At 43.4% G+C, this 27578-nt stretch overlaps 1 protein-coding gene and 1 long non-coding RNA gene across 5 annotated transcripts in view; one reads left to right on the top strand and one right to left on the bottom strand.

The window, feature by feature from the left end:
• The window catches only part of LOC137322025 (uncharacterized), a 98655-nt gene extending 78045 nt beyond the window's left edge, over positions 1-20610 (bottom strand). For 3 of the 4 annotated variants that reach the window (XM_067985043.1, XM_067985047.1, XM_067985045.1), the window contains exons 1-2: positions 20406-20610; positions 19016-19167 (exon numbers count right to left, since the gene is read on the bottom strand). In XM_067985043.1, coding sequence (XP_067841144.1) covers positions 19016-19100 — 85 coding nt within the window. In that variant the 5' untranslated portion in view covers positions 19101-19167; positions 20406-20610. The remainder of the gene's footprint in view (positions 1-19015; positions 19168-20405) is intronic. The other variant, XM_067985044.1, reaches the window with a different exon arrangement.
• On the top strand, positions 19664-25478 carry LOC137322026 (uncharacterized). The gene is made up of 3 exons (XR_010962944.1): positions 19664-19893; positions 21066-21129; positions 24130-25478. It is a non-coding gene; the product is annotated as an uncharacterized lncRNA (long non-coding RNA).
• Positions 25479-27578: the final 2100 nt, after the last annotated feature.

Genomic DNA, 27578 nt, shown 5'->3' with positions numbered 1-27578 from the left:
ATCCTGCCATTTGTGACTTATCCTGCACAGTTCCCACTGCTTTCACATGGGTTGCGATCCTAACCTGCTCTTGTGAGCAATCAAGAGAGATGCCTGCTGGAAGGCAGTGGGGTCCTTATTTAAATGTGCAGACCGGGCTCCAATGACATCATTGGGGCCTGACTGCTATTTTAACCGGAGGCTAGCGCGGGGAAGCCATTGTGGCTTCCCTGTAAACCTGACAGCAAGAGGATTTTATTTTAATTTTAGTTTCCTTGTGGGCCAGGAGGAGCAGGAGTGTTCCTCCAGGCCCCACATGAAACCTTGGACCTTCCCTGCCCGGGGCTTCTCTCTTGCTCTCCTGACTGCGAGACCCTCCCAAGCTCCCAGCCAACCACTTACCTAAGTGCCAGGGATCGTTCTTTCAGGTCCCCAGAGGTAGCCCCCTGCCGTCCGACATCCTGCTCCTGCCCAGCGCCCAGCTACCGCTTTCCGTTGGGTTCGGGTGGGAGACTCATGAGGCCTATGCGGATGAGGCCCAGAAGTTGAAAGCATCCCGGTCTCAAACTGAGAAGGGCCAGACGATTTGCTGTCCGCCCCGGCTGCCGCCCACACGATTCCCAGCCGGGAGTTAAAATCGGGGCTTATATTTTTGTGCCATAGCCAACCTCTAAAAGAGCCTCCATGGATGTAGAGGGGCTGGAGAGACAAATATGCGCACCACATTTGAAAATTATAATATGTCTTCACAGACTTCACTTTAAATAAATATATACTATGAAGAACGAACCTTTTGGACTCTGATAGCGTATGTTGATGTTGATGTTGAAGTTCAAGTAAAGATGGATTTTAAATTCTTCAAACATTAAGCAGACAAGTATTTATTTATATAAATAAAATACTGTAAAACTTTCAACTTCACTTTTGCTAAACAAACGTTAACGTTCCTTGCAACGTCTTCATCATTAAATAAGTATCATGCATAGTTTTTAGACGTGTTCTAAGGGCACTCTTTTTGCTTTACATAACCATCCAAAAGAATGCAGCAAAAAAATTACAAAAATTCATAATATTTTGTATATAAATGAAAGTGTTCATATAACATTAAACCCCTCCCTCCCAGGGTACACTTTGTACTCTTGCAAAAATCATGACAATTATGGATAGCTCCCTAGGAACAAGTTACTTCACGCATGGTTGGCAACTTTAAAATTGTATTCAAAGAACATTCCATGGCAGGTTTCCATTAAGGCAGCTGGAGATGCATTTCAGTGCTATTTGGAAGGGAATGGACACAAGACAAATTATACAAAGTAAGACCGAGCAAGTACGCTTCAGGTCTCTCATCGTATGCACATACTAACTGCAATATTGTCAATAGGCCTACACAGCGTATTAGTATCAAAGCAATATATATTAGTGCCAATACACTGTAGAGGAAGTCATATTAACACTTGCATGCTGTATAAATATGCTTCTTGTCTGATACTCTTAATTCATCTGAAACTGTTCCCATCACTACCCATCAGTGACAGAACAGTAGCCATTATACTTCACCCTGATATAAAGCTCAGAATGCTCTATCCTGCCATATTTAGCAGGACAAAATATATATAATTACAGTGCCGGATGCTTTTCAGTTTGTAATATAGTACAGATAAAGTGCAAAAATTCTACATGCCCATCATTACACTTTATTAAAATTCTAGTGACAACATTTAACTGTTTTACAGATGTCCTACAGCAGCTTTGCTTCATGACAGTGGTAAATTAACAGCCAGAAGACAGATTATAGCATTTCAGGTGTATATCCTTCATCGGAACAGAATTCCAGTTGTTAAATTTTTCTCTAATTTATGTCTTTCTGTTGTACCCTTGCCAACGATTTCATTCTCCCTCCCCGGCCACTGTCTCAGGCTGAACCGGACTGTTCGCAACCTCGGCCTCCTATTTGACCCCGAGCTGAGCTTCCGATCTCATATCGTGCAATCATAAGGTCCACCTGCTTCAACCTCCATAACATTGCTCGCCTCTGTCCCTACAAGCTCATCTGTCGTTGAAATCCTCATCCATGCCTTTGTCATCTCCACAATTGATTATTCCAATAATCCCCTGACCAGCCTCCCATCTCCACTCTCTGTAAACTTAGCTCATCCAAAACTCTGCTGCCTGTATCCCATCTTGCACGGTCCCGCTCATTCATCCCTGTCCTCGCTGACTTATTGGCTCCAGGATCCCCAATACCTTAAATTTAAAATTATCATCCTCATGTTTAAATCCCTTCATGGCCCCTCCCTATCACCTTCAGACATAGAAGTCCCCTCCCCCCTGAACTAGAGGCAATGCCTTCCGCTGAGATGGTCCTACACTAGAATTCCCTCCGTAAACCCTTCCATCTCTCCACCTCCCTCACCTCGTTTAAGACCTTTCTTAATAACCATCTCTTTGATCTTCTTGTTTGTCTTTTTTGATTCACAACTGTTAGGTCTGTGCCATTTTTGGCCCAACCTTATTAATAGCAGACAATGGGTTTTCCCATGGGAATTCTCCTGTACTTACGTTTTTTGGAAGGCCAAAGAAGGGATATAAATAGGACAGTCTTCACCAGACGCAATCCGTACTCACATCTTGGGGCCCTTGTACTTACCTACCCAGACACATGTAACTCCAACTGTCTAAGAAAGCGTGTTTATGCTGGCTGAAATTCATAAGGATTGCTATAACTGAGTTGTGCCACATGCTGCAGTGACTTGCAGCCAAACTCATCCACATGCACAGCACTGCCAGTGGCTGTGAAGATCACAACAGCCCTGAACATCTATCCCTTCAGATCATTCCAAGACAAGATGAGCCACATTAGATAATCTGCATTACATAAACATATAAAACAAATGACAAATGCCTTGTTTGCTCGAACAAGTAATTTCATCTCCTTGGACAACGCCTACAGCATGAGAGGGCTGTGTAATTTTACCATGTGGCAGGATATCCAAATGTCCAGGGGATTATAGATTGCATCCAGGTAGCTCTGTGCGTCTATTATGGGTACGGAGGTGGAGTGGTTATGTTATTGGACTAGTAATCCAGAGGCTTGGACTAATAATCCAGAGAACGGGAGGTCAAATCCTACCATGGTAGTTTGAGAATTTGTATTCAGTTTATAAAAAATAATAATAAAACAATAATAAGGAAATAAAAAGCTGGGATTAGTAAAAGTGCCCACAAAGCCGTCGTAACAACCCAACTGCTTCGTCAAAGTCCTTTAGGAAGAGAAACTTGCTGTCTTTATCCAGTCTGGTCTATATGTGTCTCTAGTCCCACACCAATGTGGTTGATTCTTAACTGCCCTCTGAAGTGGCCTAGCAAGGCACTCAGTTGCATCAAGTGGTCCAAGATGAAGGCCTACCACCACCTTCTCAGGGCAACTCGTGCAACAATCAATTTCAGATTTTGCAAGTCATCCTCTTTGAAAATTGCAGAGAGGTCAATGTGGTCAAATCACACTATTCTCCTCCAACACCTCTCCTCAGTGGGATTGTCCTCATTTGATTCTATTTGTAACTCTATAATCGTAGCCAGAGCATCTATACCAAAGGCGTCTCTTCTCACACCAGTCACCTCCAGAGTCTGCCAAGGATCCATTCTTCCTTATCTACATGCATCCCCATGGTGACATCTTCCACCAGCATGGGATCAACTTCCAGATGTACGTCGATGACACCCAACGCTACCTCTCCATAACTGCTCTCAACACCTCCATTGCCTCTGTGCTCAGGCTGCTTGTTCAACATCTAGTCCTGGGTGAGTTTAACTTCCTCCATTGCAAACATTGAGAAGACCAAAATCATTGGGGATAATTTTGACTTTGGTGATAGTGTAAAAAAGGTGATAGCAAATCGACAGCCCATTTTATAATTGACTTCAATGGAAATGAAAATTGGGAGAGATGTAAAACAGGCTGCCGATTCACTATCGCCCAAGTCAAAATTACCCTATTATCTTCCTTTCCCACCCTTCTCCAGCCACTGTCTCAAGCGGAACTAGACTTCGCAACCTGGTGTCCTGGATACCACCATGGCCCCGTATGATAGCCTTAACCGCCCAGGAGCCACCCAAGACTTGCCTTTGTCGTCAAATATCGGTAAGACACCTTAGCTAGATTGACCAGGCATCATTTAACTTTTTACATTGATCCAGTTACTTGATATGTTTACATGACATTCATGCTGTTGCTGCCTCCCATCATTCTTGTTGGGTAGCTTGCCTGGAGAACCTGCAGCGCTCTGTCCGAAAGAAAGCTTCCCTCGTGTGCCTCACTTTCTCCATCAGAATTTCTATGGCCCCATCAGTCAAATAGTTTGTGCACTGTTGAACTGTTTGCAGACATGTTTGGGAAAAGAAGTGTGTTGCCTTGTAAATCACAATGCCTGCCACTCCAAGATGCAGCAGGCCGTTAAATCCTGCAACAACACATGATTATCTGACCAACAAAGGGCAGACTCCCAATCAAAGACATTTTCCACACTGGGAGCTCCTTAAAATTATGCAAATATCATTAACCACAAAAATATACATGGTGTCAGCAGATTACAAGTCAGATGGGTGCTTTTCTCTCATTGCACACCTCCAGTCAGGCTTATGCCTAATCAGAATATCTAGGCTATTGTGTCATGTCAATTTTGTTCAATGGTTAGTTTGCTCAAGCAGCATTCCACACGTATGTCCTGGAATCTTTTCAGATGCATAAAAACTTTCTACCACATTCTGGGAGATTTCTGACCTTACGGCACATTATATTTGCCTGCCTGATCTATCTATACCAAGTGACTTGGGCTGATTGCTGCAAATTCTCAAAACAAATCATATCATTGCCTAGTAAAAAATGATGAATTCATGGCCTGTTTAGAGCTCCCACTCACTGTACCAGGGTAACTTCACATGTACAATACCATACACATTGAGTTTCTGACATAAGTTGTACTACAGAATCATGGACAGTTACGGCACAGAAGGAGCCCATTCGGCCCATCGTGTCCGTGCCGGAGGAAAAGAGCTATCCAGCTTAATCCCACTTTCCAGCACTTGGTCCGTAGTCCTGTAGGTTATGGCACTTCAAGTGCACATCCAAATACTTTCTAAATGAGTTGAGGGTTTCTGCTTCTACCACCCTTTCAGGCAGTGAGCTCCAGACCCCCACCACCCTCTGGGTGAAAAAATTTCTCCTCAGCTCTCGTCTAATCCTTCTACCAATTACTTTAAATCAATGCCCCCTGGTCACTGACCCCTCTGCTAAGGGAAATAGATCCTCCCTATCCACTCTATCTAGTCCAGTCATAATTTTATATACCTCAATTAAATTTCCCCTTTGTTCCAAAGAAAGCAACCCCAGCCTATCCAATCTTTTCTCATAGCTAAAATTCTCCAGCCCTGGCAACATCCTCATAAATCTCCTCTGCACCCTCTCTAGTGCAATCACATCTTTCCTGTAATGTGGTGACCAGAACTGTATGCAGTACTCAAGCTCTGGCCTAACCAATGTTTTATACAGTTCTAGCATGACCTCCCTGCTCTCAATGTCTTTGACCTCTGAATTGGGGGTTGGATGAATATTCATTAGGATGAATGATCTCTGAACGCTCCTACCATTAGGAGAGAAACTGAGCAGATGTTCCACAAATGGTCAGTAACCAGAGGACACAGATAAGGTGATTGGCAAAAGAACCAGAGGGGAAACGAGGAGAACTTTTTTTTACACAGCAAGTTGTTATGATCTGGAATGCACTGCCTGAAGGGGTGGTGGAAGCAGATTCAATAATAACTTTCAAAAGGGGATTGGATAAATACTTAAAGGGAAAAATTTGCAGGGCTGTGGGGAAAGAACAGGGATTAATTGGATAGCTCTTTAAAAGATCCGGCACAGGCACGATTGGCTGAATGGCCTCCTTCTGTGATTTAAGAATTAAGGGAGAAGAGTAAAATTTACTAAGTTACTCTCATGATCTAACAACAAGACAATAATTTACAAAGTGGCACTGGCAGCAGTCTGGAAGCCTGCCTTCCCATCCAAGCTATAGTGTACATCTCAGTAAGTGACCTTAAAGACAGAGATGGGCCGAGCGGCCTCCTCCTGTGCTGTACCTACTATGATAATGGAACTTACCAAGATCACAGCACAATGCTCCCAAAAATAATACACTGTCTCTTAGAGAAGCCACAAAATAACTTCTGTAGGAAACAGAAAAGCTCAGTATATTGACTCAATTAGTTCTGAGCACTCAGAAGAATTTGGAAGAATTACATGGGGGTATCAAACAGCAGATTTCCCACAGCCTACTGCTTGGTCCAACAAGCAAGTTTCAGTAAGAGACAGCTAACTATGCACTTAAAGGACAGTCAATATCACTGTCTGGGAAAGAGTCCCACAAGCATAAGATGGATGTGTGAAACTTGCCCATTGACATTCTATGCAGACTTTTTGGACTGATACAAAATGCCAAGATGCAGCTGAAGAGCCTCTGGCATGAAAATGGAGGACTTGCTCAAGTGCTACAAAATTTCTTATGCGGCTACTCCAATTGTGATCTTGCAATGAACAACCCAGCCATGTCTCTAACTAAGTGCAGGATGAACTCTGGCATGGCATAATTCATCTTTATCCAGTACATTGATCGGCAATAATCCACTAATGGGCATGTATGGACTTTGCAGGATACTGAAGCTGCTTGTAGCAATAAATAGGGTTAAACTAATTTGAGGAGTCCTACCTTTTCCAACCACCTTTGCCATAAATTCATAAGATATGATCCTAAAGCAAGGATCTAAAGGTTTGTAAGTGAAAAAGAGTTTGCAACTCTTACAGAATAGAGATACATGAACAATATTACAATTTCAAGGGCAATTTGGCTTGTGAGTACTCCATTCCATTGTCAATTGGGGTTCCCTATATCCAATCAGTTGAAAGGATCTGCAATGAGATGGCATTCACCCCGAAGTTTCAATTGAGAGGAACACAGGGGTTAGGATTAGAACAGGCTAAGCAAATGCCATATGCAACTTTCTCTCACACAAACATTTTAAAATGAAACTTTTCCTCCTCAATGACTTGTCTTTGTGTGTTTGTTAGGAATTCTATGAGATGCAGACACTGTCTGGAGAATAAATGTGTGTTGTTGTCCCTTGCCATAGCCAAGATCAGAGGTCAGCACATGGCTACAAGCCAGCATCGTATTACTGCAATATGTAGCATCAGAACATCACCATCATAGCTCCATGCAGAGATTAAACAACCTCCATTTTGTGGAGGAGCATGTATTTAGAATCAAAGAAATAGAACATAAATGGTCAGCAAACAGAGAGCTACTGGCCACTGATCTTAATCATGCATGGCAACTGTGGGCTCTCAGATCTCACTTACCACCACTTGACTCTACTGGTGTTTCAAACATGCTAGAATGTTCCTGGAATCTATAATCTGTAGATATATGGTAAAATTGTATTCACTAGAATGATTCATGCTAGAGAACTGGACATATTAATTCACAGAAACTCATAAGGTTAGTGCAGCAAGTCAATGAGATGGTTAAATTTGTTAATGTTTGTGCTAAGTCCTAAGGTTCCATCAGGGGGATTGCAACCCATGTTTCCCAGCAATGCTAATGGAATTGCCTGATAATGCAATTGTCTTCAATAGCAATTAGTTCTTCAATATTATCGTATTATGTTGTTTGTATCGACATATGATCTGTGAGTCACCGAGCAAAGTTCGTGAGCTGTGTTTCCTCCCAAATGTAGATTTTCATCTGATACAAGTAAGCTAATTACATTGATTTATTCAGTGTAGAATATAGAAATTAGAGCACAGCAGTAGGCCATTCAGCCCAGCCCACTGGTACTAGCTCTTCAATTATAGCTAAATACTCTAGTCCCATGTCCCCTCTCCTTCTTCTGTATCCTTTTATAGAAAGTTTACATAAACGTCCCAAATCACCATTTTGTTGGTGGTTGCACTACTGGCAGCAGTCGATTTGCTGCCCCAAGGGAAGGGGCCAGGAATTTGCTGTTGCTCTGCTCCCAAAGTTCTAATTGCCGGTCCTGGCGCAGCTTCACGTGGTCTTTGCCATGGGCTGCTTGTGGGAATTCCAGATGTTGAGGAATTCTTGCACGTGGCACAGAGGCTGATCCCAGAGTGATACAAAAGCATCAGGTTGGAGATGGAGCCAGGACCAGTGGTGTTATATTTGTTTGTGTGATTTTTCCTCCAAGGCTTTCTGCATTTGTACAACTTTTCATCAATCTATTTAATAATTCAAGTTTAGAACTTCCAACAGATAATAATAATTCAGCTTCATTCTAAAACCCCTGTTTTTGGGGATCCTCCCTGACATCACTGGGGACATGGGGTGGAAAGTGTTGCACGGCGCGGTGCCTTCAAATCTTTTGAACCACTTTACGGATACCCAGGGCACTTGCCCATACTGAAGCCTGAATGAAGATACTTTCCATATTTCACTATCTAAAGCTGCTCCTCACTTTCTGGCTGCACTTTAGCCTACCCTGCTTATCTTTGGTCACCTGGTGTGTGGGGTGACCTCCTAGTTGATATGCTCCTGGGCCTTGCTAAGACTGCCATCTACAGGTCCAAGATATGTAGGAACTGCTCAGACTGCTGGCCTCTCTTCCGTGATCTTGTGCATGCCCGGGTGCCCTTGGAGAGGAATCACGTGGTATCCATCAGTGCACTTCAAGCCTTCTGCAACCAATGAATATGGGTTATAACCACTGGAAATAGGTTGGCTGACTATTTGGGCATGATAATATTGTGATTTACTATATTTTAGTTTTGCTTGGCCCATTGTATTAGTGGTGCCTTCTTCTCAAGAGAGCACTTGTAGAATGTATTTTTCCGTTGAGGGCACTGGGTCAAACTCCAGTGTCACCTTTCTGGCCTATCAAAAGAGTCTCAGCTTTATGCTACAGCATCTTCACTCTTTTTTGAGCATCAGGGTGGCTCAAAATCTTATTACAATTGGGACTTCTATACTATACGTTACGTACATTATTTAGTACGTGTTTCACCTCAACGGCAGTCTGTTTTTCTTTATCTACTGCATTTCTGCAGAATTTCTGTTGTGTTTGTCTTTTGTTTCAGTTCATCAATATCCAAAACATAGTGGTATTGTTGAGACATTATTCTGAGGCTACTGTCTGATTCAATTGAAGTCAGTAAGTCTTGTGATATCTCAATGTCTTTGACCTCTGAACTGGGAGTTGGGTGAATATTGCCTCTAAAATGGGATGGTTATGAGGGAAGAGTGCCTATGTGAACAGTTCATGTTCGGGGAGAGAGTGCTCCTAGGAGGAAAGGTGATTGGTCAGGTAGCTTTTAGGGAATGCTAATCTATTAAATATCAACAAACTTAAAAACCACTTATTTTTCTTTTTTATAAGTTAAAAATCTATCAATTATGAAATAAAATTATGTTCTAAAATTAATAAGAATGCACTATTTTTAATTTAAACTATTTTCCAGGGAGCATGCTCCAGGACCTCCACCCCAGAAATGCATACTCACTGGGCAAAATGGTAGTATTTGTAAGGAGTGTGCACAATTTTAAATTCTACATCCCTGGTTGCAAGTCAGTTGATTTACTCTGAAAATAAACTGGCAACTACGTAAGCAGGTTGTTGTGATTGAGATATTACAGAAGCTTCTCATTCACTATGATTTCCATAAGCTTTGATATGATTGGCAGAAGAGATGTAGGTATGAGGTTTGAATTTGATCCTTTCTTATGGAAAGACAAGGGGGGTAATTTTAACCCCCATGAATGGGTGGGCAATAAAAATAGCAGATTTTTGGAGCGGGACCACATCCCAGCTCCAACACGCCCACTTCCAGGTTTAACCCAGGCGTGTTAGGATGCACGCAAGCAACAAAGGCTGGAAGTCCCATCCCCTTTTAAAGCTGGCGGACCGATACATTAAAGAGCAATATACCTCAATGCAATAGTTGAGGCACTTAATTTTTTGTATTAGAAATGTCAAACAAATTTAACCTTACCTGTTCGGGTTTCCCATTGCTTCTGTTTCACATCAGGTGAAAGCAGGCGGGAAGGGCCGGATCCAAGAGGTAAGTGCCTTTATTGCACTGCTTGTGGGCTCGGAGGAGCAAGAGTGTTTCATCCAGGCCCAACAAGTTCACCTGGCTGACCCTCCCCCCAACGATGGGTGGACTCCCCACCCCAATCTTTTCCAAGGCCCACCCAATGTCGTCCACGTCCCTTCATCTCCAATTTGATCCAGGGCTCACGATCGCTCTCTCTCCGATTCGCAGCTCCTTTCCCTCTCACCAGGCAGCCAGCCTGTAAATCTGGCTGCCTGACGCGAGGGAAACCCGGAAGTACAAATACTTATCAATTGAGTTGCGATCGCAAAGTGTGATGCCCTCATTTGGCTTCCAGGTTCCGAATATCTACGGATATGCTGGGTTCCTGGCTCCGAGCTAAAATCATGTTATTTGCTACTTTCTATGTTTATGCAACAATATTGGTTGACAGTGACAGCTGAAACAGATGAGTCAGGGAGCAGCCAATTTCTTGAACAGGGTTCTGAGTGCCTGATCATCTATGTCGTAAGAGCCAGTAACATATTCAGAGTTAAGTTTTTGAAAGGAAAAGTTTAGCTTTCTTGATTCAGATTTTGAATTGGTTGATTGCATTCTTCACAATGTCAAAAAGTATAGGGGACAAGATACAGTCTTGTCTGACACCAGTTGTTATATTGAACCAGTCGGATAGCTCATTGCCTGCTCTCACCGCACACTGTGTTTCTTCATACAGAATCTTGATGATGCTAACCACTTTCCTGGGTAACAAATTTCGAATTGTATACGGCAAGCAAAGTGAAGGATAATAATTGTTTTTTTTAAAGTTATATTAAGAGTAAAAGAAAAACGTGGGATGAGGTGGGGCTATTGAAAGTGAAATCGGGTGAGACATGACAACTGATACTACACAGGCTGCAAAAGTGCTAATTAAGTGTTAAGCCTCAGTTTTTACCAAGGAAGAAACAGGTAACTTATTTGATCTGGAAAGGGAACTAGAGGGTATTGCAGAGTGACACTATTCATATACTTCACATCATTGCCGAACAGTTGTGCAAACTTAAGGTAAGTAAATCTCAGGGGCTGGATAAGATGCATTTGAGAATCCTTAAGGAACTAAGTGAGGATATTGCAGGAACTCTGGCACAAATCTTCAGAAATCACTGAATACTGGAGAAAGGGAGATGTTACTCCTATTTTTAAGAAAGGTAACAAAAGTAACCCAGGAAATTGCAGACCAGTGAGTCTGACATCCATTGTGGGTAAAGTTATGGGAACTCTTATTAAAGATAAGATGATGGAGCATAAGGATAGAAATAAAATCATAAAAGATAGCCAATATGGGTTCCAATCTAATTTAATGGTTTTCTTTGAGTCTGTAACAAAGGAGCTTGATAGGGGTAAGGCAGTGTGGTGTACTTGGATTTCAGTAAGGCCTTTGATACAGTCCCTCTGGAAAAGCTGGTACTGGAAATAAAGAAAACAGGAATCAGTGGAAATATTTTACAATGGATACATGATTAATTGCCCGATAGAACCCAAAGGGTGGTGATACAGGGATTGTCATCAACCTGGAAGAATGTTACCAGTGGCCCACAGGGGTCTGTTTTGGGACCTCGTTTGTTTAATATCTTCATACATGATCTGGAACTCGTGGAGATGAAGTCCCGTCTTCGCACTGAGGACACCATCCAACGTGTTGTATGGCACTACCACCGTGCTAAATGGGATTGATTCAGAACAGATCTGGCAGCTCAAAACTGGGCATCCATGAGGCACTGTGGGCCATCAGCAGCAGCAGAATTGTATTCCAGCATAATCTGTAACCTCATGGCCCGGCATATTCCTCACTCTACCATTACCAACAAACAAGGGGATCAACCCTGGTTCAATGAGGAGTGCAGAAGAGCATGCCAGGAGCAGCACCAGGCGTACCTAAAAATGAGGTGCCAACCTGGTGAAGCTACAACTCAGGACTACATGCATGCTAAACAGCGGAAGCAACATGCTATAGACAGAGCTAAGTGATTCCACAACCAACGGATCAGATCAAAGCTCTGCAGTCCTGCCACATCCAGTCGTGAATGGTGCTGGACAATTAAACAACTAACGGGAGGAGGAGGCTCTGCAAACATCCCCATCCTCAATAATGGCGGAGTCCAGCACGTGAGTGCAAAAGACAAGGCTGAAGCGTTTGCAACCATCTTCAGCCAGAAGTGCCGAGTGGATGATCCATCTCGGCCGCCTCCCGATATCCCCACCATCACAGAAGCCAGTCTTCATCCAATTCGATTCACTCCACGTGATATCAAGAAACGGCTGAGTGCACTGGATACAGCAAAGGCTATGGGCCCCGACAACATCCCAGCTGTAGTGCTGAAGTCTTGTGCTCCAGAACTAGTTGCACCTCCAGCCAAACTGTTCCAGTACAGCTACAACACTGGCATCTACCCGACAATGTGGAAAATTGTCCAGGTATGTCCTGTCCACAAAAAGCAGGACAAATCCAATCCGGCCAATTACCGCCCCATCAGTCTACTCTCAATCATCAGCAAAGTGATGGAAGGTGTCGTCGACAATGCTATCAAGCGGCACTTACTCACCAATAACCTGCTCACCGATGCTCAGTTTGGGTTCCGCCAGGACCACTCGGCTCCAGACCTCATTACAGCCTTGGTCCAAACATGGACAAAAGAGCTGAATTCCAGAAGTGAGGTGAGAGTGACTGCCCTTGACATTAAGGCAGTATTTGACCGAGTGTGGCACCAAGAAGCCCTAGTAAAAATAAAGTCAATGGGAATCAAGGGGAAAACTCTCCAGTGGTTGGAGTCATACCTAGCACAAAGGAAGATGGTAGTGGTTGTTGGACGCCAATCATCTCAGCCCCGGGGCATTGTTGCAGGAGTTCCTCAGGGCAGTGTCCTAGGCCTGACCATCTTCAGCTGCTTCATCAATGACCTTCCCTCCATCATAAGGTCAGAAAGGGGGATGTTCGCTGATGATTGCACAGTGTTCAGTTCCATTCGCAACCCCTCAAATAATGAAGCAGTCCGAGCCCGCATTCTGCAAGACCTGGACAACATCCAGGCTTGGGCTCATAAGTGGCAAGTAACATTCGCGCCAGATAAGTGCCAGGCAATGACCATCTCCAACAAGAGAGAGTCTAACCACCTCCCCTTGACATTCAACAGCATTACCATCGCCGTATCCCCCACCATCAACATCCTGGGGGTCACCATTGACCAGAAACTTAACTGGACCAGCCATATAAATACTGTGGCTATAAGAGCAGGTCAGAGGCTGGGTATTCTGCGGAGAGTGACTCACCTCCTGACTCCCCAAAGCCTTTCCACCATCTACAAGGCACAAGTCAGGAGTGTGATGGAATACTCTCCACTTGCTTGGATGAGTGCAGCTCCAACAACACTCAAGAAGCTCGACACTATCCAGGACAAAGCAGCCCGCTTGATTGGCACCCCATCCACCACTGTAAACATTCACTCACTTCACCACCGGCGCACAGTGGCTGCAGTGTGTACCATCCACAGGATGCACTGCAACAACTCGCCAAGGCTTCTTCGACAGCACCTCCCAAACCCGCGACCTCTACCACCTAGAAGGACAAGAGCAGCAGGTACTTGGGAACAACACCACCTGCACGTTCCCCTCCAAGTCACACACCATCCCGACTTGGAAATATATCGCCGATCCTTCTTCGTCGCTGGGTCAAAATCCTGGAACTCCCTTCCTAACAGCACTGTGGGAGAACCGTCACCACACGGACTGCAGCGTTTCAAGAAGGCGGCTCACCATCACCTTCTCAAGGGCAATTAGGGATGGGCAATAAATGCCGGCCTTGCCAGCGACGCCCACATCCCATGAACGAATAAAAAAAAATGAGTCACAAGCACAGTGGCTAAATTTGCAGATGATATAAAACTAATGAAGGTGGTAGACTGCAAAGCTGAACAGGATAAGCTACAGGAGGATTTGAATATACTTGGGAATTGGGCAGACAGGTGGCAGATGAAATTCAACGTAGAGAAATGCAGTGCTTCATATGGAGGCAAAAAATCCAGGAAGGGACTATTACTTAAATGGAAAGAAAATAACATGTGCGGAAAATGAAAGAGATGTGCGGGTCCTGACTGACAATATATTGAAGCTATCGCAACAATGCTCAGTAGGGGTGAGTAAATTAAATCAGATGTCTGGATATATTAAAAGGTTAATATTGAGTTGAAATAGTGAGGTAATCTTACCACTTTATAAATCACTAATGCAACCGCACTTAGAATATTGTGTACAGTTCCGGTCACCGCAATACATAAAGCTATTGAAAGGATACAGAAGAGGGCAACCAGAATGATTGAGGGGATGGATGGATTGGATTATGATGAGCAATTACTTAAATTGGGAATGTTATCACTAGAAAAGAGAAGGTTGAGAGGTGATATAATTGCTGTTTTTGGGATTCTAAAGGGACTAGATAATGTAGATCATAAGCTATTTCACCTTGTCCAGAACTGTAAGACCAGAGGACACGGCCTGCGCTTGAAAGGGGGTAAATTCAAAACTATTCTGTGCAAAACATTATTTCAGCGAGTGAGTGCTAAATCTATGGAACAACCTTCCCAGGGGGATGGTGGAAGCTGATAACATTGATTTATTCAAATGCAAATTAGTTAGATTTGTTTCAGAAATAATATTTTGGGGTAAAGTAAATGAGTAATTTGAGAAATGACATTTGGTAGGTGTAGCATGCTTGGGAAGAACAGGTGACTTTGGACCTGTAGTTTCCAAAGCTTTTCCTCGCCTCGTGTCTGGGTCTGTTGTGGACTAATAGATAGCGATTGATTGCCATGATTAGTCAACAACTCCATTATTGTTGTATCATGCGATTACCAGGATGGTAGAAGGTGAACCTTTTCATCGAGCAATTCCTATGTTCCCATGTAACCCATACATTTCAAGAATCTGCCATAGTGAATTTCTCGCAACACTATCAAATGCCTTCTAAAAAGTCAACGAAATTCAGCACCACCAGTAATTGTACTATCATTGAGCAAAGCAAAGAATGGCAAAGAGTAAAGATCTGGCCAATGCCAGATCTGTTCTGTCAAAAGCCAGCTTGCTCTTTTTTTAGTCCACATCAAAGGCCACCCTAATTCTACTGAAGATAATGGTACAGAAGAGTATGCCACCGACAGAAAGTAATGTAATATCACACTAGATGTTACAATCATTTCTGTCTCCCTTCTTGGAAATCTTGACAATGATTCCTATTGTCCAAACTTTTAGTGTTTTTTTCCCCACAGTAAATTACATAGATGTAGGATGATAGTCAAGTCAAGGCAGCATTTAACCGAGTGTGGCACCAAGCAGCCCTAGTAAAATTGAAGTCAATAGGAATCAGGGGGAAAACTCTCCAGTGGCTGGTGTCATACCTAGCACAAAGGAAGATGGTAGTGGTTGTTGGAGGCCAATCATCTCAGCCTGAGGACATTGCTGCAGGAGTTTTTTTTTATTCGTTCATGGGATGTGGGCGTTGCTGGCGAGGCCAGCATTTTTGCCCATTCCTAATTGCCCTGGAGAAGGTGGTGGTGAGCCGTCTTCTTGAACTGCTGAAGTCCGTGTGGTGAAGGTTCTCCCACAGTGCTGTTAGGAAGGGAGTTCCAGGATTTTGACCCAGCGACGATGAAGGAATGGTGATATATTTCCAAGTCAGGATGGTGTGTGACTTGGAGGGGAATGTGCAGGTGGTGTTGTTCCCATGTGCCTGCTGCTCTTGTCCTTCTAGGTGGTAGAGGTCGCGGGTTTGGGAGGTGCTGTCGAAGAAGCCTTGGCGAGTTGTTGCAGTGCATCCTGTGGATGGTACACACTGCAGCCACTGTGTGCCGGTGGTGAAGGGAGTGAATGTTTAGGGTGGTGGATGGGGTGCCAATCAAGCGGGCTGCTTTATCCTGGATGGTGTCGAGCTTCTTGAGTATTGTTGGAGCTGCAGTCATCCAGGCAAGTGGAGAGTATTCCATCACACTCCTGACTTGTGCCTTGTAAATGGTAGAAAGGCTTTGGAAAGTCAGGAGGTGAGTCACTCGCCGCAGAATACCCAGCCTCTGACCTGCTCTTATAGCCACAGTATTTATATGGCTGGTCCAGTTAAGTTTCTGGTCAATGGTGACCCCCAGGATGTTGATGGTGGGGCATTCGGCGATGGTAATGCTGTTGAATGTCAAGGAGAGGTGGTTAGACTCTCTCTTGTTGGAGGTGGTCATTGCCTGGCACTTATCTGGCGCGAATGTTACTTGCCACATCAGCCTGGATGTAGTCCATGTCTTGCAGAATACGCGCTCGGACTGCTTCATTATTTGAGGGGTCGCAAATGGAACTGAACACCGTGCAATCATCAGCGAACATCCCCATTTCTGACCTTATGATGGAGGCAAGGTCATTGATGAAGCAGCTGAAGATGGTTGGGCCTAGGACACTGCCCTGAGGAATTCCTGCAGCAATGTCCTGGGGCTGAGATAACTGGCCTCCAACAACCACTACCATTTTCCTTTGTGCTAGGTGTGACTCCAGCCACTGGAGAGTTTGCCCCGATTCCCATTGACTTTAATTTTACTAGGGCTCCTTGGTGCCACACTCGGTCAAATGCTGCCTTGATGTCAAGAGCAGTCACTCTCACCTCATCTCTGGAATTCAGCTCTTTTGTCCATGTTTGGACCAAGGCTGTAATGAGATCTGGAGCCGAGTGGTCCTGGCGGAACACAAACTGAGCATCGGTGAGCAGGTTATTGCTGAGTAAGTGCCGCTTGGTAGCACTGTCGATGACACCTTCCATCACTTTGCTGATGATTGAGAGTAGACTGATGGGACAGTAATTGGCCGGATTGGATTTGTCCTGCTTTTTGTGGACAGGACATACCTGGACAATTTTCCACATTGTCGGGTAGATGCCAGTGTTGTAGCTGTACTGGAACAGTTTGGCTGGAGGCGCAGCTAGTTCTGGAGCACAAGTCTTCAGCACTACAGCTGGGATGTTGTCGGGGCCCATAGTCTTTGCTGTATCCAGTGCCGACTAAAAGCCGACAAATGCCCTGGACTGATGGCCTACGTCCGAGGGTTCTAAAAGAGGTGGCTGCAGAGATAGTGGATGCATTGGTTATGATCTTCCAAAGTTCTCTAGATTCTGGAATGGTCCCAGTGGATTGGAAGGTAGCAAATATTACCCCGCTATTCAAGAAAGGAAGGAGATAGAAAATAGGGAACTACAAGCCACTTAGCCTGACATCGTTCATCGGGAAAATGCTGGAATCCATTATTAAGGAAGTGGTAACAGGGCACTTAGAAAATCATAATATGATTAGGCAGCGTCAACATGGTTTTATGAAAGGCAAATCATGTTTGACAAATGTATTAGAGTTTTTTGAGGATGTAACTAGCAGGGTAGATAAAGGAGAACCAGTGGATGTATTATATTTGGATTTTCAAAAGGCATTCGATAAGGTGCCACGTAAAAGGTTGTTACACAAGGTAAGAGCTCATGGGGTTGGGGGTAATATATTAGCATGGATAGAAGATTGGTTAAAGGACAGAAAACAGAGTGTAGGGAAAAACAGGTCATTCTCAGGTTTGCAGGCTGTAACTAGTGGGGTGCCGCAAGGATCAGTGCTTGGGCCACAGCTATTTACAATCTATATAAATGACTTAGATGAAGGGACCAAGTGTAATGTATCCAAGTTTGCAGACGATACAAAGCTAGATGGGAAAGTAAGCATTGAGGAGGACACAAAGAATCTGCAAAGGGATATAGACAGGTTAAGTGAGTGGGCGAGAAGGTGGCAGATGGAGTATTATGTGGGAAAATGTGAGGTTATTCACTTTGGTACAAAGAATAGAAAAACAGAATATTTTTTAAATGGTGAGAAAGTATTAAATGTTGGTGTTCAGAGAGACTTGGGTGTCCTCGTACAAGAAATACAAAAAATTAGTATGCAGGTACAGCAGGCAATTAGGAAGGTAAATGGCACGTTGGCCTTTATTGCAAGGGGGTTGGAGTACAAAAGTAAGGAAGTCTTACTACATTCGTACATGGCATTGGTGAGACCTCACCTGGAGTACTGTGTATAGTTTTGGTCTCCTTATCTAAGGAAGAATATACTTGCCTTAGAGACAGCGCAACGAAGGTTCACTAGATTAATTCCTGGGTCGAGAGGGTTGTCCTATGAAGGTTGAGTAGAATGGGTCTATACTCTCTGGAGTTTAGAAGAATGAGAGGGGATCTCATTGAAATATATAAGATTATGAGGGGGCTTGACAGGGTAGATGCTGAGAGATTTTTTTCCCCTGGCTAGAGTCTAGAATTAGGGGGCATAATCGCAGGATACGGGGTCGGCCATTCAAGACTGAGATGAGGAGGAATTTCTTCATGCAGAGGGTTGTGAATCTTTGGAATTCTCTACCCCAGAGGGCTGTGGATCCTGAGTCATTGAATATATTCAAGGCTCAGATGGATAGATTTTTGGATTCTAGGGGAATCAAGGGATATGGGGATTGGGCAGGAAAGTGGAGTTGAGGTTGAAGATCAGCCATGATCTGATTGAATGGCGGAGCAGGCTCAAGGGGTCACATGGCCTACTCCTGCTCCTATTTCTTATGTTCTTATTCTGAGAATGCCTGACACAAAGATCCTTAAGCAAACATGGAAATGGATGTCACAAGGGAAAAGAGCTAGAGGTTGACCAAGAGGAACTCTATGCAACACAATAATAACCATGCATCTGAAGAGTACTTGCAACTATGTGTGTTAGAGGCAAAAGCCCAAGACAGAACTGAATGGCTTTGAATGACTACTGACTTATGCGCCTCAACTGCGCAGGAAAAATGATGACGACTGCAATGTTACAATTCAACTGGATTTTTAGCACTAACCTTGGATATCTGGTGACTTTTCAGCAACTGTGGTTTTCAACAAATCCACTTTATCTGCGAATTTCTGTACAACAGGTAACTCCATCCTTCTCTACAGGGCTAGTGGTTGGACTCGATGCTGGAAACAGAATGGACCAGTCTTTGGAGAATGTCTGAGAATCATAAATTCAGAGCTAATCTCAAACCTGTGCACAGTTGGGACAAGAGCAGAGGCATCTACATCTGGGTTACACTGTATCCAGCCTGATGATGGGGCAGGGTGAGAAAGTGAAGGGGTCAAGGAAGCTCCATTTCCAGCACTGGCACCTACCATCTGGATAAGCTCAAAAAATTCAAATAACGCTGCTTTTCACGATCGAGACTTTACATTCTGCTCCAAGACAAAGTGGTCAAATAGGTGTTTCTAACTCGAACCCTAACCACTGACCTTAACCCCCCCTAAATCGCGCGGCTTCGATAGCCATTGAGATGTCATGGATGATGCGGGCCGGCCAAGAGGTAATGATTTATACGCACATCATTTATTTTAAGAAATTAATTCCAGCACATCACAAACTGGATTAATCACGTTCCAACGGTTTAATATTAAAGATCGGAATCGATAAAGAATATAATAATAAACCCTCGGCCTGGACAGATTCCGGAGGTGCAGGTTTTTTTTTCTCTCTCTCTTCCCCCCCTCCTCCTCCTCCATTCACAAGACCCCCAAGGAGGGATGGGGAGGAGGAGTTGCTGAGATGTATCGTGTTTCAGCCATGGTGCGTCATTAGTCGGTGAAGCTGGGGAGCAAGAAGGGAGGTTAACGTGTGTGGTGCGCGGCTCTAGCAATGGCGGGCAAGACAGAAAATCACAAAACTTCCGATTTTTATCGGAACGAGGTAAGAAGAAAAGCACCTTTCTTACTAAATGTTAAAAAAAAATGGATGAATACGGGCTGAGCGGTCGGGAAAACCTGAATTTTCAGGATTTTTTTTTCCCACCTTCCCCCCCCCCCCTGCCTCAACTCGTCTCATTTCATCCATGCCGCCAATACGGTGTGGCGAGTAAAATTGGCTTTAATCTTCACCGCGTTATCGGTATCTAATCTAAAGTGTGGGGTTTGTTTTGATTCTCTCTTTCCCACCCCTTCCCTAAATCCTTTTGTATTATTGGTGGCGGGACTATTATCACACGAATTAAAAGCGGTGCCATGGATGATGGTGCCGAGTTTCTTTCTCTCTGGTCCATCCCGCGGAGATAATAGCGCGCCGCAGGGACCGCGTCCTCGCAACCCGAGGATAGCAAAGATATTTATTTATTCGACGATTTAAAAAAAAAAGTAACCGAAAATATAACTTTTTTTAAAAAAACATTATTATTTGGACCAAATATATTAATGTCCGTTACTTACTTTTAAAATGAATAAAACACGGAGGGGGTTGGGGGCTCGGCACGTGCCCTTTTTTTGAATGAAAATGGAACCGACTTTCGACCGTTATTTTTTTAAAAACCCCGTCTCGGGGATACGGATCTCGCCAGAGGCTAAACCGACCCACGTTCCGCGTTGCGGATAATGGCCGCAGGCTGCCGAGGATGGAGAAATGGTCTTGATTTCATTCACTTTACGCATGTAGGGGATAGGAAGCCTCCTAGTGGTTGCATTGGATTTTTTTTTCTCAGGGTGTTATTTTTACACATATAATAACACCTTGAAACAAATCTGGAAATTGCAAACAATGTGAGGCTTCCAAGTTCCTAATATATATATATATATATATTTATTGTGGCTTAAAATGTTGAACTAATTAACTCGAATTCTATAAACGAACGATCGATTTGGCCATATCCTCACTATAAGGATTGCCAATTTAAACCTATAAAAAAATTAAATTAAAAAAAAAATGAAAACTCGCAATTCCCAATCAGCCAGCGCAAATTTCCGCTTACTAACGAGATATTTTTGCCAACCTCCATAATTTAAAAATCGTGTGACTGGTTTTTTTTAAAGCTCGAGGTTTACAGTCAATAAAGACTGGAGAGTATAATATTTATTTAAATTCTCTCTCTACAGGAATATGTTGTAAGAATTTGAGGGCATCATGCAATTGAAATAAAATCGTGAGTGTAAAACAGTGGTAAGATGTGGGTTCATACTCTCTTTCCCCACACAAGTGAGTTCCTTATCTGGGGGTGGAGGCAAACCACTTAATGATGCTCAGCAGTAAATCTAAAAGCTAGTTACAGAATGACGGTGGTGGAGGCTGAGTGGCCTTGCCTCTTGTTGGGTATGACTGGGGTGGAGATGTTTTAAAATGGGGCAGAAAAATTGATAGGGGCAAATAAAAGTAATATTTTAGTGTGGGCATAGTGCCACAGAAAGTTGGTGTTCCAGTGTGCTGTGGCACAGTAGGTGCATGTACGCTTTGTGTGGATCTACAGATTTCTTTTCTCCACCTTCAGCTTTTGTACAAGCCATGTAATCTCTTGGAATTCCCTTTGCTTCCCATTTCTGCTCCAGCCCTGCCTGTGTCCTTATGCCTTGCATTCCATTTCCCAGTTTGGCATTGTCAGGATTCAGTACTGTTCCTTTCCAAAGGGGGTAACAATCGCAGTCTCCATTGTATGAGTAGAAATGCTGCATCAGCTATGATGGGACCATAGTGTTAATAGGGCCTTTATTTGTGCTGTGGAAACCAGAGGCAATCCATGTCCCCAAGAATGTTGTGAGCAGGGCTGAATCCTGATAATAGCAGCTGGGTAAAGGCAGATGCAGAAGTATGGGGAAATGGAATGGACAGAAGTATGCTGGGAATTGGAGGTTGTTACTGGGTGAGGTGCGGGTGGGGCAGGCAGGTGGGGAGAGAGAAAGTGTAAAGCACGGAGGTGGATAGGATGGGAACCAAGTGCAGGAAGTTGAATATTTGGAATGGGGTGTAGAGTTGAGAGTCTAGTGGAAGAAGGTGAAGATTAGAGATACATAGACAATGGGAAGCAGACTGAGGTTTGGAGGTGACAGGAGGGCAGGCATGCAATTGGCTATGGGGTTGGGGCAAAAGGGAGGTGGAGGTAATGGTGGTGTGAATAGGGGGAAACACACAGGAAGAAAAGAGGGTAGAGGTGAGGAAACGAGGGTGATGGTGAAAAGTGAACAGATGGGTTTAGATTGAACATGGTTTGGTTAATTCAGTTAGGAGTCAGATATATGCCCACGTGGATTGGGAAGTGACACATGGAGAAACTGGGGAAAGAGATAGTGAAACGTGGAGCTGCCGAAGTACAGAATGAGGTGATGGAGACACCGGAGGAAGTGGGCCATGCAAAGTTGGGGGTTACAGTGGATAGAAGTGAGGGGGTGTGGTTGAAAGGCCAATTGTTTCAGTGGGTGTGGCTGAAAGGAAACCTACCTAATGGTGCAACAGCAAAATGGGAGTGGGAGGTCAGCAATCTAAGGGGCAGAGACACGGGAGAGTGCAGCAGGCAGATGGAATGGGACTCTGAGGTGCATGGCAGAGAGAGAGACAGACAGCAACCGGGGAGGAGAGTGAAGTGACGTAGGGGTCCTCAATACCATGGTAGAAAGAGAGGACAGGACCATGAGGGAGCACAGTAGAAACAAGAGAGTGGACATAGGCCATAGAAGAGTGTGATTGGGAGGGGAGGGGCAATGTGAGCTTCTCATGTTGATGGATGTGAAAGAGAAGTGTTGATGTGGAGAAAGAAGGCAGAATTGTAGTGGAGAGATGAAGACCATGACTTGGGTCAGGAATGTTGAGTGCGGTACAGCAGAGGGAGTGGTTGGGTCCTCAGGACGGTGTGGCAGAGCATGGGGACAGGGAGGATGGGAGTGGCCATTTGGCACCAAAGGGCGATGAGTAGAATGTGTGCTGGAGAACAGGAGATGGGAATATTTGAAGTTACCAGTCAGGGTGAATGGCAAGCAGCAGCATGTGGTAGATGGGGATATGGGGCTAGAGGAAAGCTTGGTGTGGTAATGGAGGCAAATGCAAAAATAGTGGGCAAGTACTGGTGTGTTGTAGGAGGGGAAATGGATAGAAGTCAGTGAGAAGGGTGATGGATAGGAGACAACTGTATTGGGGGTGGAGACCGACTTGAAGGGTAGGGAGGCAGGCTCCTGGGAAGAGAATGGGAAGCTAATGTTGGCAAATAGAGCACTGATACAGCATTGGTGGGTGAGTGTTGTGGTTCGTGGGGTGGGGCAACAGAAAATACCTGGTGGAAAGGGGAGGTGGATATCCTGGGATGAAGAAGCACTTGACATGTTTGTAGAAGAATGCATGTCAATAAGCTAAATTATTCACATTTTTAAAATGGTGTTGGATTTTGTGGTCACAAAGGCTGGAGTTGTCTGCTGGGAAAGAATATACAGTATTTCCATTCAGTGTTGGTATTTAGCATTTCCTACCACAGTAGTTTGACATTTCCATTGCCTACTCCAGCTATCTTTGTGGTTTTTAAGTAAGTGACAATTTAATGCAATGCTAATTGTTATTGGCAGTTTTGTACTCCGGGACTGGGTTAAGGCTGCCCAAACTCATTCCATTAGTCTGGACTGGGTTTGATTCCTAAAATTTAGAGTTGAAAGAACATTGTTGTAAATTGCACCACCCAGTTTCCAGATGGTTAAATTTTATGCAAAAGCTGCACTGTATTCTTGATACATACAGAATGCGTTGTGTGCCATTGATTTGTGTGTGTCATATTCTGTATTGGGTGTGTTGTTAGAATGCATTTTGCACATACATCGAGTCATTTTGGTGCATCATACAATTCTATTCATGAAAGCTCTGTTTAAAAGTTAGTATCTTTACTCCATTGCTGTGTATCTCTTGAATCCAGCCCAGGGAAGACTTTTGTGCTGCATTGCATTGGAGTAAATAACAGTTGAGATTTTGAATAATGGCTGTTTTCATGTTTTGTTTAGTTTGCAAAGATGGGTGGGTATTGTTGGTACAGGCACATTACTGTGAAAAGAGTAGTTTGTCAGGATTTACTGATGTTGCATTAGTTTTAATAATTGGTCTGACTGGCACTATTTTCAGAGATATACGTTTCTAATAACCCAATGTAAGTAAATGCTGTGTGACAAGTGTTTTTTTTCTGTGTGTGTACATTAGGTGGAATAACAGCAGGGTACAGCCGGAGGCAACTGTAACAAGAACAGATGACTCTCAGATTTGACCCTGATGGTTTGTTTAGAGCACTGAAAGGTCTGGAGAAATTTTACTGGAGTACCAAATGGTAAGCCAGAGCTTTTCCATGGCCTATGTGTGCTCTAACAACTCCAGGTTCAATAAGTAATGCTTAACTGTGATTGAATTTCTGCGCACGAGACAGACTTCAAGGTGACGGTGCTGTTTGGGAGAGAGCTCCACAAGTAGGAGCAGGAATGTGTGATGCTTTGCTGCTGGTGTTCCATGTCGACTGTTTGGAATGATACAGGATGTTGAAGTGCAACTGCATCAGCTCTTGTGTTCCTGGCATAAACATGGAGGTCTAGCTTAAGCAGTGCGACTCCTGCGGCACTGCTCCAGTCATGTTTTTGAAGAGGACTGTCAGAATAGCAATGTCTCAGATGTTGCGGAGGATGAGTATGCCAACTTAATCTGAACCAATGGTCTAAATTGCTTTGGACTGTAATGAGTCCACAAGTAAAAGATGGGTTCTCTGTAGCCTGCCAAATAAGGTTATAATATTCCATCACTGGGCAGTTACAGACGATGAAACACTCAAGTTTCCAGGTGTGATGAGTGGGGGTGAGGTTTCTTGAGAATTCCCACTTTTCTGCTGACTTTTTGTTGAATTATGAGCATCAGTCAGTTGCCAATGCAACTCAGCTTGAAAGTTGAGTTACTTCTCAAGTGTAATGCCTCAGGGGAATGCATCATATCATCTGATTTATGGTGTCCCTGCAACCATAAATAACCAGTGAGACCTTTGCCATTTCAGAACTTCCCTAATGTTTAGGTATCCACATATCCATCCATGAACATTTCAAGAATGTCTATCTTAATGGGAAGTGTTTCTACATAATAAATAAGGTGGTATGCCTCACCAGGAATGTCATCATGGATTCGCATACTCTAATCCTTGTCCTTGCCAGCTCTCAACTAGTCAAGAGGTGCTTGGAAGAGAAGAACAGCTGACTACTTAGTAACACCTCAGCGTATGGATGTCGCTGACTCACCTGGATTATCTTGTGCACAAACCTTACTGCACGTTTTACTGCTATTGCAGTATGATACTACTGCTGGTAATATAACATTGGAATATTTTTGACACAGTAACCCTTAAAGCACCAGCTGGTCCAGGGAATTCTAAGCTCCTTTCGGTGGCTTTTAACCTATATGCTATCACACTGAAATAAAGCTTGCTGTAATATCAAAACTACTCATATCAGAAGTAGATTTATATGCCGCATAGGAAACAAACTACTAAAATAAACAACATTCTAAATTTTTAAAAACTTTTAACTTACGTCGTTTTTTTGTTATTCTTCCTGATTCTCTTCTTGTGATTTTTTTTTAGCCGTTGATTTATTTCAGTACTTCTACTGAGTAACACTTTCTGCCTCCTGGGTTCCACTTTAGAGGTGGGGCCCAGATTGAATAATATGGCTTCTGACTGAAAACTGATTACTTTTTTGTTAGCCATTAACTGCTGGAAGTCTAAAAATTGATATGGTCATATAGATGTGACCAGCTCAATTTAAAATGAATAGATTTTTGAAAGTTTTCATTTGCAGAATGATAAACAAAAACAGTGCTAAAACCAGACAAGATAATGATAAAGAATCACATAACATAGATCAACATACATTTCCACAAGGAATATATAATGTAACAATCATATGAACCTGGAGCTCACCATAAACATCCAACTAGATTAAAGTAAAGCCACAAAACCTGAAACAAAATTAAGGCTCTTCAAACAGTTAAAGGGATACCTAAGAATTACGTGACAGCCAAGAAGGAGAGAAAAAAGGGTTGGATCTAAAGAATGTCATCCATGTCCTCCATAGGGAGGATATGATGTGGAGATGCCGGTGATGGACTGGGGTTGACAATTGTAAACAATTTTACAACACCAAGTTATAGTCCAGCAATTTTATTTTAAATTCACAAGCTTTCGGAGGCTTCCTCCTTCGTCAGGTGAACGATGTGAAAATGAAATCCTCGAAATGAAATCGCATTTATAATTCACAGAACAATGCTTGGTGAGTACAGACAGTTTTTTCAACTGCCCGTTGCCAAGGCAATCAGTGTGCAGACAGACAGGTGTTACCTGCCAGGTCTCACAGAATATACAAATCACCAAAAAAAAGCAACAAACAAAAAAAACAGAGATAGAGAGGTAGAAACATAGAAAAGACAGCAACTGACCCGTTATATTAAAAACAGATAACATTTGTTCGCTGGTGGGGTAACGTGTAGCGTGACATGAACCCAAGATCCCGGTTGAGGCCGTCCTCATGGGTGCGGAACTTGGCTATCAATTTCTGCTCGACGATTTTGCGTTGTCGTGTGTCTCGAAGGCCGCCTTGGAGAACGCTTACCCGAAGGTCGGTGGATGAATGTCCATGACTGCAATATAACGGGTCAATTGCTGTCTTTTCTATGTTTCTACCTCTCTATCTCTTTTTTTTGTTTGTTGTTTTTTTTTGGTGATTTGTATATTCTGTGAGACCTGGCAGGTAACACCTGTCTGTCTGCACACTGATTGCCTTGGCAACGGGCAGTTGAAAAAACTGTCTGTACTCACCAAGCATTGTTCTGTGAATTATAAATGCGATTTCATTTCAAGGATTTCATTTTCACATCGTTCACCTGACGAAGGAGGAAGCCTCCGAAAGCTTGTGAATTTAAAATAAAATTGCTGGACTATAACTTGGTGTTGTAAAATTGTTTACATAGGGAGGATAGTCAGGATAGGAAGCTATAAGGAACAGAAAATAAAATCCCCAACAAACCAAGAAAGAAATGGCAGGGTTGCTCCAAAGGACGAAATGCAGAGCCCCTTTTCCAGATGAGCACAACTACAGGTTAACTGTCAATGACCCCAGAACCCTGCAATTACAAGATCCCACTAACCCTACTTCACCCGTTGACCTCATTCTTGGTAAATGAGAAACTTAATTGGCATAAAACAAAAGGAGTGCATAATCTTCTCCAAGATAGCCTCCAGTTTATTAACCCATGTGGAGGCACTCTCTCCTGACAGAAAAGACTAGGCTTCGACAATATGCTCAAACACAAAGGTCAGCAAATGACATAGGGGCCTCTACATGGTGTCCCAAAATGCAATACAGAGAATTGGACCCAATTGAAACATTCATGACAGTCTTAGTTTTGATCTCCCATAATATTGTTGAATCTATGGGCACAACACAAGCATGTAGGAGATAGTAACTTGAAAAACTACATTCGCTTTTTGCACATTTTATGCATCAAAAACCAAGAGTTGTTGCAAGACAGTTGTCTCATTCGTGCACCAGAAGCCTGATTTAATCCTCCAAAATAAATTGTATATGATGCTCCAGGGTTAAACTCAGCACATTAATTAAATC

The sequence above is a fragment of the Heptranchias perlo genome, chromosome 5 (assembly GCF_035084215.1).
Source record: "Heptranchias perlo isolate sHepPer1 chromosome 5, sHepPer1.hap1, whole genome shotgun sequence".
NCBI lineage: Eukaryota > Metazoa > Chordata > Chondrichthyes > Hexanchiformes > Hexanchidae > Heptranchias > Heptranchias perlo.
This window is presented reverse-complemented; position numbering and strand designations above follow the sequence as displayed.